Source organism: Akebia trifoliata, chromosome 2, assembly GCF_017979445.1.
Source record: "Akebia trifoliata isolate Shusen 1 chromosome 2, ASM1797944v1, whole genome shotgun sequence".
NCBI classification, from domain to species: domain Eukaryota; kingdom Viridiplantae; phylum Streptophyta; class Magnoliopsida; order Ranunculales; family Lardizabalaceae; genus Akebia; species Akebia trifoliata.
This window is the reverse complement of record NC_141376.1, coordinates 3,973,902-3,988,703: the sequence shown is the minus strand read 5'-3', so window position 1 is coordinate 3,988,703 and position 14,802 is coordinate 3,973,902. Positions and strand designations below refer to the sequence as shown.

Genomic DNA, 14,802 nt, shown 5'->3' with positions numbered 1-14,802 from the left:
AATAAGTACTACTTGGATAGCCCATATCTTCAATTAACATGAACAACTTGTTGAAATTTGACCAAATAATTACTCTAGAATAATATGAACACATGCTTAACCCAAATAGAATTGTTTCTTGTCGACATAATTGTAAGGTTGTAGTCTTCTAGAAGGAGTTTATTGAAATCTCCATAGCAACATAAATCCTAGATTCCAAAATCATTAAACACTACACCGTATCGTACTAATGAGGATTTGTGCTAAACCCTATGTCTTAGTTCAATGTATTAAGAATACTTAATCGAGCGATTTAACAAGTGAAGATGGGAGATTAGTTGCTGATTGATAGTTAACTTAGGAGAGGTTTCTTGAGCATCAAATATGCTTTTAGTTTGGATTTGAGTTGTATCAACAACGAATAAGATCTCAATACTTTTAACTACTACTTAACAAACAATTAAAATAAAAGATATGAAAATGCATGCCTCAATAACTTAAGATGATAATTATATGTGATCATAAGATAATGAGGAGTTGAATTACAATAGATTAAAGAAATCGAAAACCAGAGCTTTTGTTTAGCAATCTTTAGTTTTAATTGGTTATTTGTCTATAATTGGGCATACCATCCATTAACTTTGGTTGTTGGGTTGTTAAATGCCCCATATGGTCCAGGGCAGTTGAAGATAGAAAAAATGAAATATTAAATATTCCTTGTGATATAATAAGCAAATTATTCCTTGTAATAAAATGAGACAATTGCTAAAGACCCAAGTCGATATCGTATTCAAATTAAAATTGGTAATCAAATATTTAGAGAGGGCGAACAACCCAAAGATATGTTGTGCTTAGTATTTTTATTTATATAACATAAAAACTTTCTCGATCCACACTCGTTAGTTTTTTGGATTGAATGCAAAAGGGTCTTCCATGGTACAAAGAACTGTTTTGAAGGTTGACATTTCCTGCCAAAAATGCAAGAAGAAGCTCCTTAGGGCAGTCACTGGATTAGAAGGTAACTACAATTATCTTAAATTCATCACTGATTACAAAATTTGTGACAATTAAACAAAAGGGTCTAATTCATCAATTTTTTTTTTCCTTTTTTTTTAATTTGATCGGTATGGTAGGTGTAGATAAAGTTGAGGTTGATGCAGCAAAGGGCACTCTCACAGTTACCGGTAATGCAGACCCTTATGAAGTAATGGTCCGTACAAAAAAAATCAACAAATTCATTGAAGTCGTAACCATCGGAGAACCGCCCGCTCCCCAAAAACCCAAAGCAGACGGTGGGCAGAAAAAGCCCGATGACAAGAAAGCCCAGATTCATATACACCAGTCTTGCCCTATTTGCCAGAAAATGTTCATCGGCATTCGTCCCTGGGACGAGCCTAACACTTCATGCTCCATCCTGTGACATGTAACCATATAACTGAATTTTGTATTACCTTTGTTTTCCTTTCAAGTTGTTGTAGGAAGGATAAATATTTCTATTTCCAATCTTTTTTATTCACAAAATGAAGCATCTTGGGTAATATTTGAATGTGAATTGAAGCATTATTTCCCCATTTTTCACAAAAATATTTCCTATAAGAATGGCTCAGATATTGTCATGTTAGGAGTAGGACCCCGTAAGTAAACAGAAACCACCTGAAATCAAACCTGGGTTTAATCAGCAAAGCCTACAACTTGAAACTCAAACTTTGTTTAATTTGTTTAGTCACATTATGCTTATAATTTTAGTAACTAAAGCAGAGAGCAAGGGTGTGAGAGGCGGAACAAGAAGGCGAGAGCACTAACTTCAAACATATCTTAGTGCGAGGGAACACCTTTGGATTACTCAATATGTCGATCGCAGTGGAATTTTTATGGATCTCCCTCTCAAATATTAACTTAATCATGATCCATACCCTTTTGCCACTGCTTCACAACATTCTGAAACAATAAAATTCTTTTTTTTTTTTTTTTAATAAATTAGTGAAAGACGAACTGTAGAAGGGGCATAACAATTTAAAATTTGACTATTTGTGTAAAAACTAGGACTGGTTTTGCACTAGCTGTGGCATGTAATAGAGAATTGGGTTCATCTTTATCTATAACTCAATGTTTACTTCCCCAATGTCCATAACTCAATTGCATTCAACCTCACAAGCTTACAGACCCGTCTGAGATGGGAAGTTGAGACTTCTCTATGGTAATGGCTAAGATGGGAAGAAAAATTCAATATTTTTCCCAGGATTAATATAAATTTTCTAATAATTTTTAGAATATCATTTCTTCTATCATGGCACTTGTTGCATAATGAGTATCCCAACAATGTTACACTAGAATCTATAACTTAGGAACGGAGTGCCTGTTTTTAAAAAAGAGATTTTTTTTCCTTCCACATTACCTAAATAGTTAATTATTGAACATTTAAACTTCGTGTTATGTCTTCCATTATGTTAGGTTTGAAGGTATACTTGTGACCTATCTCAACTCTAATAGCCTAGTGGTAATAGAGGTAACAAACGTAGTGGGGCGCCACTGGTGGTCACAGTGATCACAAGATACCTGAAATGCATACATGATAATGGCAAAACGTACCCTCAAATTAAAATACATCTAAATCTTCAAAATTATGTTTCACTTTTCATTTGTCATTCATTATTACTAATCTTCAGAATAGATCCGAAGATATGTCTACATCTTCAAAAATGGAACTTCATCATTTGCTGTTACAAATTTAAAAAATGGATGACAATCACTGCTGGAAAACTTTAAAAGATGTGAGAAAATTCATTTTGAGTACTTCAAAACTTTTGTTAAAGCCAATAGGCATTTAATTACAACAAGTTGATTAACAAGATTGTTTAGTTGCCCCCAAAATTGGGGTAATTTAGAAAGTAAACTCCACATTAGGGTCCATTAAAAAAAATTCCCGTATAACTCTACCTACTTAAACAGAAGCCAGATGAGATGTTATACCAGGTTTTAAAACCATGATCTTCGAAAAGGTCAAAGCACAAACTCAGCAACTTCACTATTAATAAATCTCCCCCAACTTCTCCAAATCCAAAGGTGATTAGAAATTAGGAGAATGAACCCATCAAAGTCGGAATTTTTCCATATAAAAAATTAAAAATAACACAATTGGATTTTCCGTATGTAAAAGATTCGGATTTGTTAAAATATTAGGATTAAGTCTACTTCTAGCTGAAAGAGAAATTCCAGCAGCTGCTTCACAGAACAAGTAACAGTCCCAACAACAAAACAAAACAAAACAAAAAAAATCCTACATCACCTTAGAACCATCAGTTTTCTGGAGCTAAAGGATTCTGAATTACTACAATTATATATGTAGGGTTGAAGTAAAACCCACTAGCTCTTCTTTATTTTTACAGAAACTTCTATATCAACAAAATGCCTCCTGTATAGCTGTGTGCCTGGAAACATTATCAAAGGAAAATTTATAATTAGTAAAAGATGCCTAAAGATATCATCCAGCCCAGATGAGAAACAAAAGGATTGATTTACTCTATTCACCCATCTGAATTTAACTGTTACGGGCTTCATATGAAATCTCGAAATACAGATTAAAACTCAGTTTGAGTGATGAGCATAACCCTGTTAATTACTTTTTTTTTAATATCCCGATAGCCCTGTTAATTACATATTCAAGAATATCAGATTATGTCGTTAGTTTGTCTAATCATTATCATCCATACCTATTCCCGAATATTAAGATAGGCAACATGAATCCTATGTCATGAGTTGATTATATATTAAGTCATATTTTCAATCAAGGGATGTAGGTGTCTACGTATTTTTTATTCCTGCCTTCATCCATGTCATTTTCAACTTTCCTTTTATTTGTATTTTTAATGACCTTCAAGTTGCAGCAAAGTCCTCCTCAATGGTGCTGGTGGATGTCTTTGTCGTACATGCACAAAATATCCCAATCATTTGAACGTTCTTATTTCTGATTTTGTCTTCAAATACTAATAGTTATCCATCCATCGCAACATCCTAATTCCTAAGACCATATTGTGACTGTCCTAGAAGTGCAAGGATCAAGTTTTATGCTTCCTAACTATGACTTATCGTGCAATGCCAAAGATTACAGATATTGCTGAAAGTCAAATTATAAAAACCACCTTAATTTGAAAATGAAGAAAAAAGATTCTCAGTAATTGGCACACATGCAAGGGGATGAGGAGCTACCATTGAGTAGTTCTAAAATAGAACATGTCCTGGAACGAAATCATCCTGATTAGATTATCATTTTTTTCTGCATCATTCACCATGCTTTCCATTTGTAGGCCAACAATAAACATAGGAAATGAGGTGAGAAATGAGTTAAAGGTGCACTGAAAAGACATAGCCATGTACTGAATGGAAAGATGGTTTTGTTCAGCTAATGAGGAATAGTTTGATGAAGGATTGGGTTATGACGGTCATTTCCTCTGACCATTCATTGAGTGTGATGAACGGAAAAAATTATACCAATCAAATGTGGGGGCAAACCCTTCATGAGCATCATGTGCTCTCCACAGCTCCCAATAAATTACTTCCCCAAACCTGAGCTTTACCCTATCTAAAGTTAAATACAAAACCCAGGGACTCTTAACATACACATTACAATACATAAAGAAACTGAATGTAGACAACATTTATATTAAGTGGCCCTTGAAAAATAAATGAGCTGGAGAATCTGAAAGCATACCTCAAAAGACCAAGATCAGAACCCTGTTTAAAATGGGAAAATTTAATCTCTGGATTTTCTTTACTAAATCCTTTCAGCTTTAGAAGTTCTATACCGCCATTTTCATCTCTATCTTCTGATGTGGATCATAACCGATAAGTTCAAAATCAGCCACCACAAAAGATTCTATATCCTTCTTCTGAGGATTAATCTTCAAAATCTGTCAAGTAAATAGAAAGAGAAATAAAACGATGGCAACACCAAAATAAACAATTCCATTCAATTCAGACTATGTTTACTTCAATTACTCACTGGGAAAGGTTTAGGGAGTTTCTGAAGCTGCTCCTGCAGAGGCCTGACATGATTTCTATAAACATGAGCATCCCCAATAACATGGATGAAATCGCCAGGAACAAGACCTGTGAATGAACAAGAGAAAGAAAAAGGACTCTTGAGAGAGATAATCGCACAAGTGAATATGAGTTAAATCACTGAGAAACAATCAGACTGTTCTATGGATATAGAACAGGTGGACCAGGGGGAAAGACATTGCCAGTTCATTATTTAAAAAAAAAGCGTGGGTAATACTGCCTGTGTCACAGATCAAAGTAGCACATATGCAAGCAACTGGACATGTTTACAAAGCTTGATTCTGGTTTTGATATGAATACATACCACAAACATGAGCAATCATGCATGTCAACAGAGAATAAGATGCAACGTTGAATGGCACACCAAGACCCATGTCAGCAGATCGTTGATACATTTGACAGGATAGCGCACCATCTGCTACATAAAACTGCAAATCAAGCATACAACATTCAAGTTAATATGAAAAAGGGGGAAATAAAACAAAAAATAAGTTGGGCTAGTGCAAACCTGTGCAAACATGTGGCAAGGTGGAAGTGCCATCAATTTGAGATCAGAAGGATTCCAAGTGGATAGAATTATCCGCCGGTCGTCTGGCTTATTCTTTATTTTGTCAATCACATCTAACAATTGATCAAATCCTTGCCCAGTGTAGTCAGCATGCATGTTGGTATATCTGTAAAAGAAGCAGTCCTTCCTGAGGATTCATCCAAAGAAGAAAAGCAAAACTCAAACCTAAAGTTCCATTTCTAATAAATTCCTTCAGCTAACCTGGCACCAAAGTGTCTCCACTGGAACCCATATATGGGTCCTAGATCACCCTCTTCCCTGTCTGCCAAACCAATACTGAGAGAGAGAGAAAAAAAAAAAGGTGTTAGATTTGCAATACCAAAGTAGTGCCTTAAAATTGTTAATCAGTGTGGGATAGCTCAAGTAGTTGCCTGTCAAGGTAGTCTCTGGAGGCATTGCTATCCCATATGTGAACCCCTCTTTCCTGTAGAACCTGTTGACAGTAACATCTTTTAGTGCACTTCATGGTAATTCGCGATCTTTATAAAAATGATATTAAGGACATCACTTCAGAGCTTCCATATTGTACAATCATCAGGATTCTACCCACGCCTCATCATGGAACTCAAAAAAATAATGACAACCCCAATTTCCATCACATCAAACATTCGATAACTTGTAGAGCAAATAAACTAAGCTTATAAACAAGTTTTAGCCTGATGTTAAACCACAAGCTTCCAAAAAAAATTTCACTAGGTGGTTATGGCAGAAAATACAAAAGATGTAGAAATCGTCAAAACTATTTCAAGATATTATTACCTTTGCATTTGTTGAACCACTAATGAACCACAAGAGTTCTTCAACAACACCTCGCCAAAATACTTTCTGTAAAACCAAAAGATGAACATAAATGACAACCAAGAGAATATAATTGTATAAAAATCCTTTTTATGATTTTTTTTTTTTTAAATACAGTGTGAAGAAGTCGGATAATTTTCATCGTAAAAGTAAATTAAATAAATGAAAAATAAGTTCATGACAAGATAGATCTTATGGGATCAATACAAATGGGCTAAAGAACCAATAGGAAATATTATTGCTAGGAGTGGAACTGAAAACTGTAAATTTGACCTATTTCCATTCCTTTTCTAAATCTTGGAGTTTTGTCAGAGCCCATCCAGAAACTGGCTACAGAGATTGTAACATGTTGCAAGTGGATAAGAAAAATCTTAAAAGAGAATTGATACCTTAGTTGTAAGAAGAGGAAAAGATTTGCGCAAATTAAACCGCATCTAGGGAAGTAGACAAGAAAACAGAAGTAAAATCAGCATTTTTATTAGCCACAAATATTTGCACAAAAACAGGAAAAAGAAACACCCAGAACTAAAACAGTATACCTGGCAACCAAATTTTGATAGGGTTCCAGTCCCTGTCCTGTCATCTTTTTGGGTGCCATTTGAGATAATATCTTGAACCAATCTCAGATATAAATACTCCTCGTGTCTGTCAAAAATTATCTTGGGCAGGAAGGAGAACTTCTCAATATCAAATTTGGTGAAGTCTGTGCAACTATCGACTGTCACCCCATTGTTCAGAGAAACAGGCTCTAATACAGAATTTCTCACACGAACATAGGTCACAAAAGAAAACTGAATGTTGTTTTCTACCAACGGAAAAGATGAGTACCATGGCTGAAATAGAAAGGAATCAATTGGAGGGATGAAAGTGTCGCATTCAATGTTTGTCTCAATTTCTGTTATGTGTATGGCATCACATCCAGGTGCATTGAGTGCTTCCCTGCAATAAAGATCATCAATATCTCTCTTAACAGCAAAGAATGGTTCTTAAATTGGAGAAATGAGTAACAAAAGGCTCACCTCAATATCTGGCCACCTCCTATTACGAACACCTTCTCTATTGAGAGACAATAAGGAGATGCAGCTAATAACTCCAAAGCCGAAGTCATGCTTCCACATATGACAACATTTTCTGCAGTAGCGATATCAAAACTCCCAGAACGAGTCAGCACGACATTGAGGCGACCAGGTAAAGGGCGATGTTCAAGGGGAATACTTTCCCACGTTTTCCTACCCATTATCACTGCATTCTTTTTCACAGGATCTGATGTAACCACTGTGATCTCCTTGAAAAGTTTTAGGTCAGAAGACAACTTCCACGGTAATTTCCCATCTTTTCCTATACCCATAGTTCGAGTTGCAGCCACAACAACTTGGTAAGTCCTTTGGGGATTAAGATGCATACTTGCAAACCCATTTGGAAGGTTCATTGTGGTATCGCCAGCCATAACTGAAAGTCTAAGACAAGATGTATACTTTGCAACCACGTCTAAAGCCTCAAAGAGCCGTGAAGATGATGACACGGAACCAAAGCCAAGCAAACTGCTTTTGTGAAAGTGTGATAGAACCTGAATTGGTAAAACACCTAGACTGCATTACAGATAATGAAAAAGAAAAGAAAAATGGCAATCATACTGCAATTCATAATGAAAAAATGAGTGGGTTGTTCTATGAGCCTGGTACTAGAGAAATAATTTCCATGACATTATACTTAAACGAGATTGCGGATGTCGGAGAAACCTTGCAAAAAGCTATATTGCCGGGGTACGATATCCCGAATTTCAACATCTGGGCATCTGCTGGAGGCTAGCTATATTTACTTCGCTATTCTCGAAATGAAGATATTACTTTGTTATAAATCAAATGCAGATGAGTAAAAAACAATTAAAGAAGAGCACTAGAATTTCGAAACCTCCAGCGCTTTCTAAGAAGACTGGACACACAACAGACATGGTCATATGTATCCATAAGGTTAGTATGAGGTTATTGGAGTAACAATTGTCATATACAGCAACCAAAAAGAAATGATTGTGACGCCTCCTTATATGTTTAGTTCTTACTTATCCACCAAAATAATCCCATATAATAGGAAAATGCACTTCTAATTTCCACAAAAGTGCTAAGCCAATCTATTTATCACCTCAACGTTAAAATAGTTTTAAAATCCATTTTATCATTTTGTTTGTTAAATCAAAAAAGCGCTGTATTAAATTCCGATGATTTCCAATTTGAATCATTCAATTCGAATAACCCAAAAGAATCTTAAGTATCAATCCCATAAGACAGAAACTCTATGATTTCTTTGTCAATTTTACAATTCAAGTATAACTCATGATTTGAATCTTATGATTTATATAAAAATATAGGGCATAATCTCAGTGACAACAATAACTTCCATGTATGTTTTTTGCTTTCTTGATTCCTAAACACGAAAAAAAAAATGGAAAATTAGAGGGTATTTTTTCCTAATAACCTAACTTGAAATGTATGTCCACCCACGCAATTTGAAAGCCTGAGAATAAAGATGATGAAAACTTGTTTAATTTGACAATGAATTGATTCAGCCAAGAAGAGAACAATCCCAATGGTTTTTCTCCACCTTCCTTCCTGGGCTCTTTTTAACTTGCCATATCATGCTTAGTTTCAATTCTTATTTTCCTTTTACTGATTTCTTTTTTGTGTGTGACAATATCAAAAGAAACTTCAGGTCATTATTCGACTCCAAATAACTTTATTATGTTTCTTGGTCACTTAAACATAGTCCCTCTTTAAGTTTGAAGTGGTTAATATAGGCTTGCAATTTTTAAAATATTTCCACTACACTTTTTTGCTTCCATTAGAAACACTTCTTCTAATTTTCCACAGAAGAATAATGAGTGTTAGTTTTGCTCTTTCTTCTTGTGTTTTCTTTTTCTTTTTCTTTTTCCTTAGAAAAACATTACGGTTTCTTATATAAAAATGAGATCTTGGCAAACCCAATACAATTAGCTAATGCAATTTGAATTAAAAATGTAAAAAACTATCTGATAACACTTGCTACTTGGCTCATAAATCGTAGAACAAATTGTTACTTCCAAGCTCCAACTCTTGTTTCCCCTTAAAAGTTACTTATCTATATGGATAGTCCAGATAAATTTCCTAAACAGAAAATTTATAAATTAAAATTATAGTTGGGTAAGTTGGGTTTTAAGGGGTTTCAATTAAAACATAAATGGTAGGTAGAAGGCCAATCGACTCAAAATGTGATATTCCAGCCCAAAATTGATGAAGAAACGCTCCAATAATCCTTCAAGTTGTTAAAATTTTCCACTAAGTCACCAAAAAATCTTAAAAAGAAAGGCAAACAATGGCATTTCTGACCTTCAAAAAATTCTGGAGTACCATTAAAACTTACACTGAAGAAAAAATTGAGACTGAGTAACGTATAACTTTTCATGAAGTAAGAAAGCAAATCAACAGTGATTTCTTACATCAATTAGAAATAGAGAAAATTTAGATTCTCAAACAGAAATAAATTCTTTTTTTTTTTTTTTTTTTTTTGAAAGGTCAAACAGAAATAAATTCGAGAGAGGAAAGAGAGACGATTCACAAAAGACCAAATAACAAATGAAAGACGAGATTCCCAATGTGAAGCAAAAACTGCGAAAAACCAAGAAAAGCTTCGCGATTATCTCAGATCTTTAGAACATTATTGAAACTATCACCAAAGATAGGAAAGGATCGCAACACCACATGTGAGTCTAATCCAAATCCCAAAGGGGGAAAAATGTAAATTACTGGACTGCTGTTGAGTATGCTTTGAAAGATCAAACAAATCCCCACCTAAAACACAAACATTAAAACAAGAACCCAAATATAAATCAACAGACCTCAAAACGAAGCGAAACCCTCGATCGAATCGAACCGAACCTGCAAGATTCAGTTCTACACTACAACGAGCCTCTCAACTTCGTGAACTACGAACAAGTTAAGGTTTCGATCGAGCTTAATCTGAGTTAGTTTCTCAACATTTCAAGCAAAACCGAAGAAAATCTCTAAAAATCAGATTCTGAAACCGCTTCTCTCTCTCTCTCTCACACGCACTCTGAATTTCTAATTAAAGAGAGAAAAGGTAAGAGTGATTTCAACTTTCAAAAGAGAAAAATCCGAAAACAAAAAATCCAAAAGCACGTTTGACGCGGAATACCGCCAAGTTACTTATAAGGAATAAAAAATATTACCGAGTTACCTGAATGCCCCGGACGGTGCCTTGATTTACAGAAGGTATCCAAGTTTTTATTTTCAGAGTTTCAAACAAATGTCCTTACGATTATTTCAAATAACAGCAATGTCCTAATGATTCCTTTTATACGGAAATTTGGGGGAAAAATATGAAATATTAGGGAGTTAACTAGCACTAAAAGCCTGATTTGTGTTAAAATAAATTTTAAAAAAAAAATAAAAAAACAACAACAAAAGAATTTAATAATTGTATGTACATTCCCTCTTCCACATTTCCTAATCAACTGACAATAAATGTATGAAAGTATCAACTTAACTAAGTTGTTAAGGCATATAGATGTTCAAAACTTGTTGAGCCCACTTTCACACTTACCACTAACCATTAACCATTTGTTTGCCTAAAAAAAAAAGAAAGAGTCATGATAATCTAACTCGAAAAAACATTTGTGGTTGACGTGACAAGTGCACAAAACCGTAGATTTTTTTTCCCATCAAGTGCAAAATCCGTCTTCACCTACTAATTATGCAAATTGTAGTCAAACTACTCAACCGTTGAAATGCAAGTCAATAATCAACCCTCAATAAATAGTGTAGAGGAACATGTGAAGTTTCACAAGTAGTTTAATTAAATTATTTCTAAAATCCCGAATTTGACTATTTTTTGAATTGTTAGAGATAGTATTTTGTTACCAAGAAAAATATTGAAATAAGTAAAATGTTTAGGATCATTCTTCATCAACATCAATTTCAAATAATAACTTACCACAAATGAATCTGTATCCTCTACTCTCGACTCTTGAAAGTTGTTATGAAAGCCAAAGGCCATAAAACATGTTACTACAATGTGTTTCTAATATGGTTTTGCTTGATACACCGTAGAATATCACATAAAGTTTTCTATTTACACTATTTTGGAGTATTTTACTTTGTGAGTGCTTTCGTATTTTAGTTTCAAATATAAAAAAAAAAATGAAGTCTTTGAGTGTTTCTTATAAATAATATGTAGAAAATGAAATATGCGAATTTTCCAAGAAAATGAACCCTTGTGAAAATACCTTTCTAGACATTGAATGGATTTAACAATTCTAAGTACTAAAAAATATGTATTTTATATAATGGTGAGACCTACTACTTAGTATTTAAGCATTCATATTTTTATACTTGAAAATTATTACACGTTTGTCGTCCATACAGCCATTTTTACTTTTTATATTTGAAATAATTTTATTGTTTTTAATAAAATTTACTTAAAAATTAATTATAATTAATTTCAATAATCAAATATTATGTTTTTTTAGTCAAATACCTGACCCAAATGTGTTAATTACCGAAGGGGTTGAATTTGAAATTAAACCTCACTCTTAGGTTTATAATCCCAGGTATAGGGATTGCCTAGATAAGCAGGAATCCATGTGAATTTATAAATACTGAAATTTCATATCTAATTATTGTTCTCTTCATGAGGATACCTTTTTCCCTGACAAATTTAGTTTAATTTAAAAATAAAAAATAAAACTCTTAGTAAGCAGACTAGACTTAATGATTTGATGTATGATAATCCACTTTGTTCTAATTCATCCATACAATACTCAAACAAATATAACTGACATGATAGCTTTGCACTTATAAAACCCCTCAAAGCAAATGAATTCCTTCAGTTCAGGTCACTCTCTAAGGTCCAGTTGGCCCTCGATTCAACTTGTTGCTACTCAAAACTTTCCGAGGGAGCGGTAGGTGTAATCATGAGAATATAATCTCACCCGATGGACGAAAATACCCACAAAAAATAAAAAACAAATAATGTATTTATATGGAGTAAAACTTATGCTAACTAGTTTAATTGGTAAAGTATTTGCTTGATGATATCATAGACCCTGATTTGCTTTCTACTAACACCGAATTATTAAACCCATTAAAAACAAGCTTATTGAACGAGAAGAAAAGAGGTTCGTCACATCTCTTGTAATTGTGACAATGACAAATTTATCAATGGTGCAAAAATCCATTCTTTTAGTGATCAGAAATGACTTGTGCATGAACAATACCGATCGATTCATTGGTCCTCCTACAACTTGCCTGTATTTTCTCGAGATCTTTCCTCCTCCCCTCATGGGATTCATAATCTTAACCAATATGACCTTCAACTCCCATTGCCAACAACTTCCAAGCTAATCCCTTTGAAATGTCTTATGTCATTGGAGCCATACAACATAATTTTTCCTTCAAACATTCTTTTCTTTTTATAAATTTTCATACCTTGCACACCTTATTCTAAGACCTAAGACAGACATAATTTGACTCATGTGAACCACCTCCTATGATATATGTAGCTTTATCACAATAGAAATATTTACAATTCTTAGAAGGTAAATGAAGAAGAAAAAATTGGGAAACTGAGAATAAAAATTGTAATTTTTTCATTACTTATTGCTATTTCAGTTTTTTGAATATTAAATATATCTGTAGGACCCACTTGAAGGAATGAAGAATTTACTTAAATTTGGTGTTGAACCCTGATAGTCCTTGGTGTGGTTGTTTTGGTGATTTACAAACAAGATAGGGGTACTTCAGGATTTTGACTTAAACGGTGAAGAAAATTAGGATACATAACGGCCAACGAGAAAACCGTCGGTTAGAGCTTAAAGTTGAGATTAATAAGACAAAACTGCGTGGATTGTCTGAAATGGCGGGAAATCCGGGATGGAGGAGAGAGATGATGACACCTGTTAAATCTATTGCCTTGCATCGTCCGCGTAAGATCACAACCGTCCATATCACGAAAATTATTTAACCAGCGTGGGTCCCACTTGGTAGTTAACACGTACTACTCGACGTTGTTTTCTCCACACAAGCAACTGCTACGCGTTGCCGCAATCTTCACCATTGGTTCGTCAAATATCTCTCTCTTTCTCTCTCTTCTCACTTGCCGAGATTAGCTCCTAATTTTCTTTTGAGCCATTTTTCCATTTTTTTTTTTTGAGTAAAAGTTTTCCAAATAAAAATCGGGCTATGATATAACCGCATCGTTGTGTTATGGACCGAATTCAATTGTTCTCAATCTGATTGATGAGTGAGCATGGATCGAGTTATGTAAAAAATGAGTTGAGCCTGAATTAGAATATCTCAATCCGACTTCAATTCAAATTAAAAATTCGAGTAATTCAACTCAATCCAACCTCAATGTTATATACTAATATATATACACACACTAGTTATAGATTTTTTTTATTTAACTACTTTGTTGCATCTTATTAGTATGGCTTGTATACAATTGGATATTATTAATGTAGGTATTGTTGTAGCATGATTTGTCCAAATACTCTCTCAAAGATGGATTTAAAGGTTGTATGCGATTATATTTTCTAGTGATTTTCTTTTTTATGTTGTATTTCTTTATATATATATATATAAATTTACTAATCAAAATAAAATCGAGGCTATTCAACGACTCCAACCTATCCAAATCGTATAAAATTATCTAATTTAGATTAATCAGAGCTCAACCCAATTTTAGAATATCAAACTTTGGTTGGGCCTGTGGATTAGTGAGCTTAGGCCCTAGGGTTGAGTTGGTTGAATTGGTTGAATTGAGTTCATGTTTTGCTAATTGGGTTGAGCCTGGATTAACCCTCCAACCTGCCCATGTTGTTAGAATAAACATCATCACGAATTTATTATTGTAAAATAACACCATATAATAGGACTATGTTTTGTGTTTAGTTGTAACATAATATTGTGGTAATATCATTGCCTAGGAAAAAAAAATCCAACTCTAAAAGAAAAGCTTTATGTCAACCTAAGAATATAAAAGGTCAACGATCGGATCATTTTACAAGTGAAGTACTCGATGGAAATAAATCCGAGTAGATCAGCACATTATTCATTTATGTGATCTATTAGAAATTGTATAACTATATAATTTGAAAAGTTATTTTCAAAATAGAACTAAATCGAGCCCTCTTAGAGCACCCCCGACTAATCCTTGGTACCACGACAAAGCTGCTCTTGTTTAAACCAACGATGCTTAACTTAAACTTCATCACCAAACACAAACCCCACAAAATATCTCTCGAGATCTATATGCCGATATATCGGTTGAGTGGCATCCGAGTGATTCCATTTCAAGAGTTTATTTACTTTAATATTATAATATAACATACGCGTTTTAGCCATTTTTTT

General features: G+C 33.9%; 2 protein-coding genes across 4 annotated transcripts; one reads left to right on the top strand and one right to left on the bottom strand.

Annotated features, from left to right (window-relative positions):
• The first annotated feature begins 912 nt into the window (after positions 1-912).
• On the top strand, positions 913-1,399 carry LOC147408893 (heavy metal-associated isoprenylated plant protein 2-like). The gene is made up of 2 exons (XM_086417201.1): positions 913-997; positions 1,113-1,399. The coding sequence occupies exons 1-2, from the start codon at positions 913-915 to the stop codon at positions 1,397-1,399; spliced, it is 372 nt and encodes a 123-aa protein (XP_086273327.1).
• Positions 1,400-3,062: 1,663 nt separating this feature from the next.
• On the bottom strand, positions 3,063-10,546 carry LOC147408892 (bifunctional dihydrofolate reductase-thymidylate synthase-like). Of its 3 annotated transcripts, XM_086423396.1 has the most exons (13): positions 10,272-10,546; positions 8,143-8,226; positions 7,423-7,970; positions 6,943-7,342; positions 6,793-6,837; positions 6,365-6,430; positions 5,977-6,038; positions 5,807-5,881; positions 5,546-5,711; positions 5,342-5,465; positions 4,979-5,085; positions 4,688-4,886; positions 3,063-3,407 (listed from the first exon to the last, which is right to left on the bottom strand). In XM_086423396.1, exons 2-12 carry the CDS (start codon positions 8,188-8,190, stop codon positions 4,776-4,778), a joined length of 1,752 nt encoding a protein of 583 aa, XP_086279522.1. In that variant the 5' UTR covers positions 8,191-8,226; positions 10,272-10,546; the 3' UTR covers positions 3,063-3,407; positions 4,688-4,775. The 3 variants fall into 3 exon arrangements, with proteins under 3 accessions (XP_086279522.1, XP_086279535.1, XP_086279529.1); XM_086423409.1 differs by lacking the exon at positions 8,143-8,226 and having other exon boundaries at positions 7,423-7,992; XM_086423403.1 differs by lacking the exon at positions 8,143-8,226 and having other exon boundaries at positions 10,272-10,545.
• Positions 10,547-14,802: the final 4,256 nt, after the last annotated feature.

What these genes read in the sequence shown, in the direction of transcription:
- LOC147408892 (XM_086423396.1), bottom strand. Translation starts at nt 8,190, where the DNA reads ATGTTGAAATTCGGGATATCGTACCCCGGCAATATAGCTTTTTGCAAG. An exon ending in TTCCTCTTCTTACAACTAAG is followed by an intron (nt 6,431 to 6,792) that starts GTATCAATTCTC and finishes TTGGTTTTACAG; the next exon opens with AAAGTATTTTGGCGAGGTGT. An exon ending in TGGAGACACTTTGGTGCCAG is followed by an intron (nt 5,712 to 5,806) that starts GTTAGCTGAAGG and finishes CTTCTTTTACAG; the next exon opens with ATATACCAACATGCATGCTG.
- LOC147408893 (XM_086417201.1), top strand. Translation starts at nt 913, where the DNA reads ATGGTACAAAGAACTGTTTTGAAGGTTGACATTTCCTGCCAAAAATGC. An exon ending in GGCAGTCACTGGATTAGAAG is followed by an intron (nt 998 to 1,112) that starts GTAACTACAATT and finishes TCGGTATGGTAG; the next exon opens with GTGTAGATAAAGTTGAGGTT.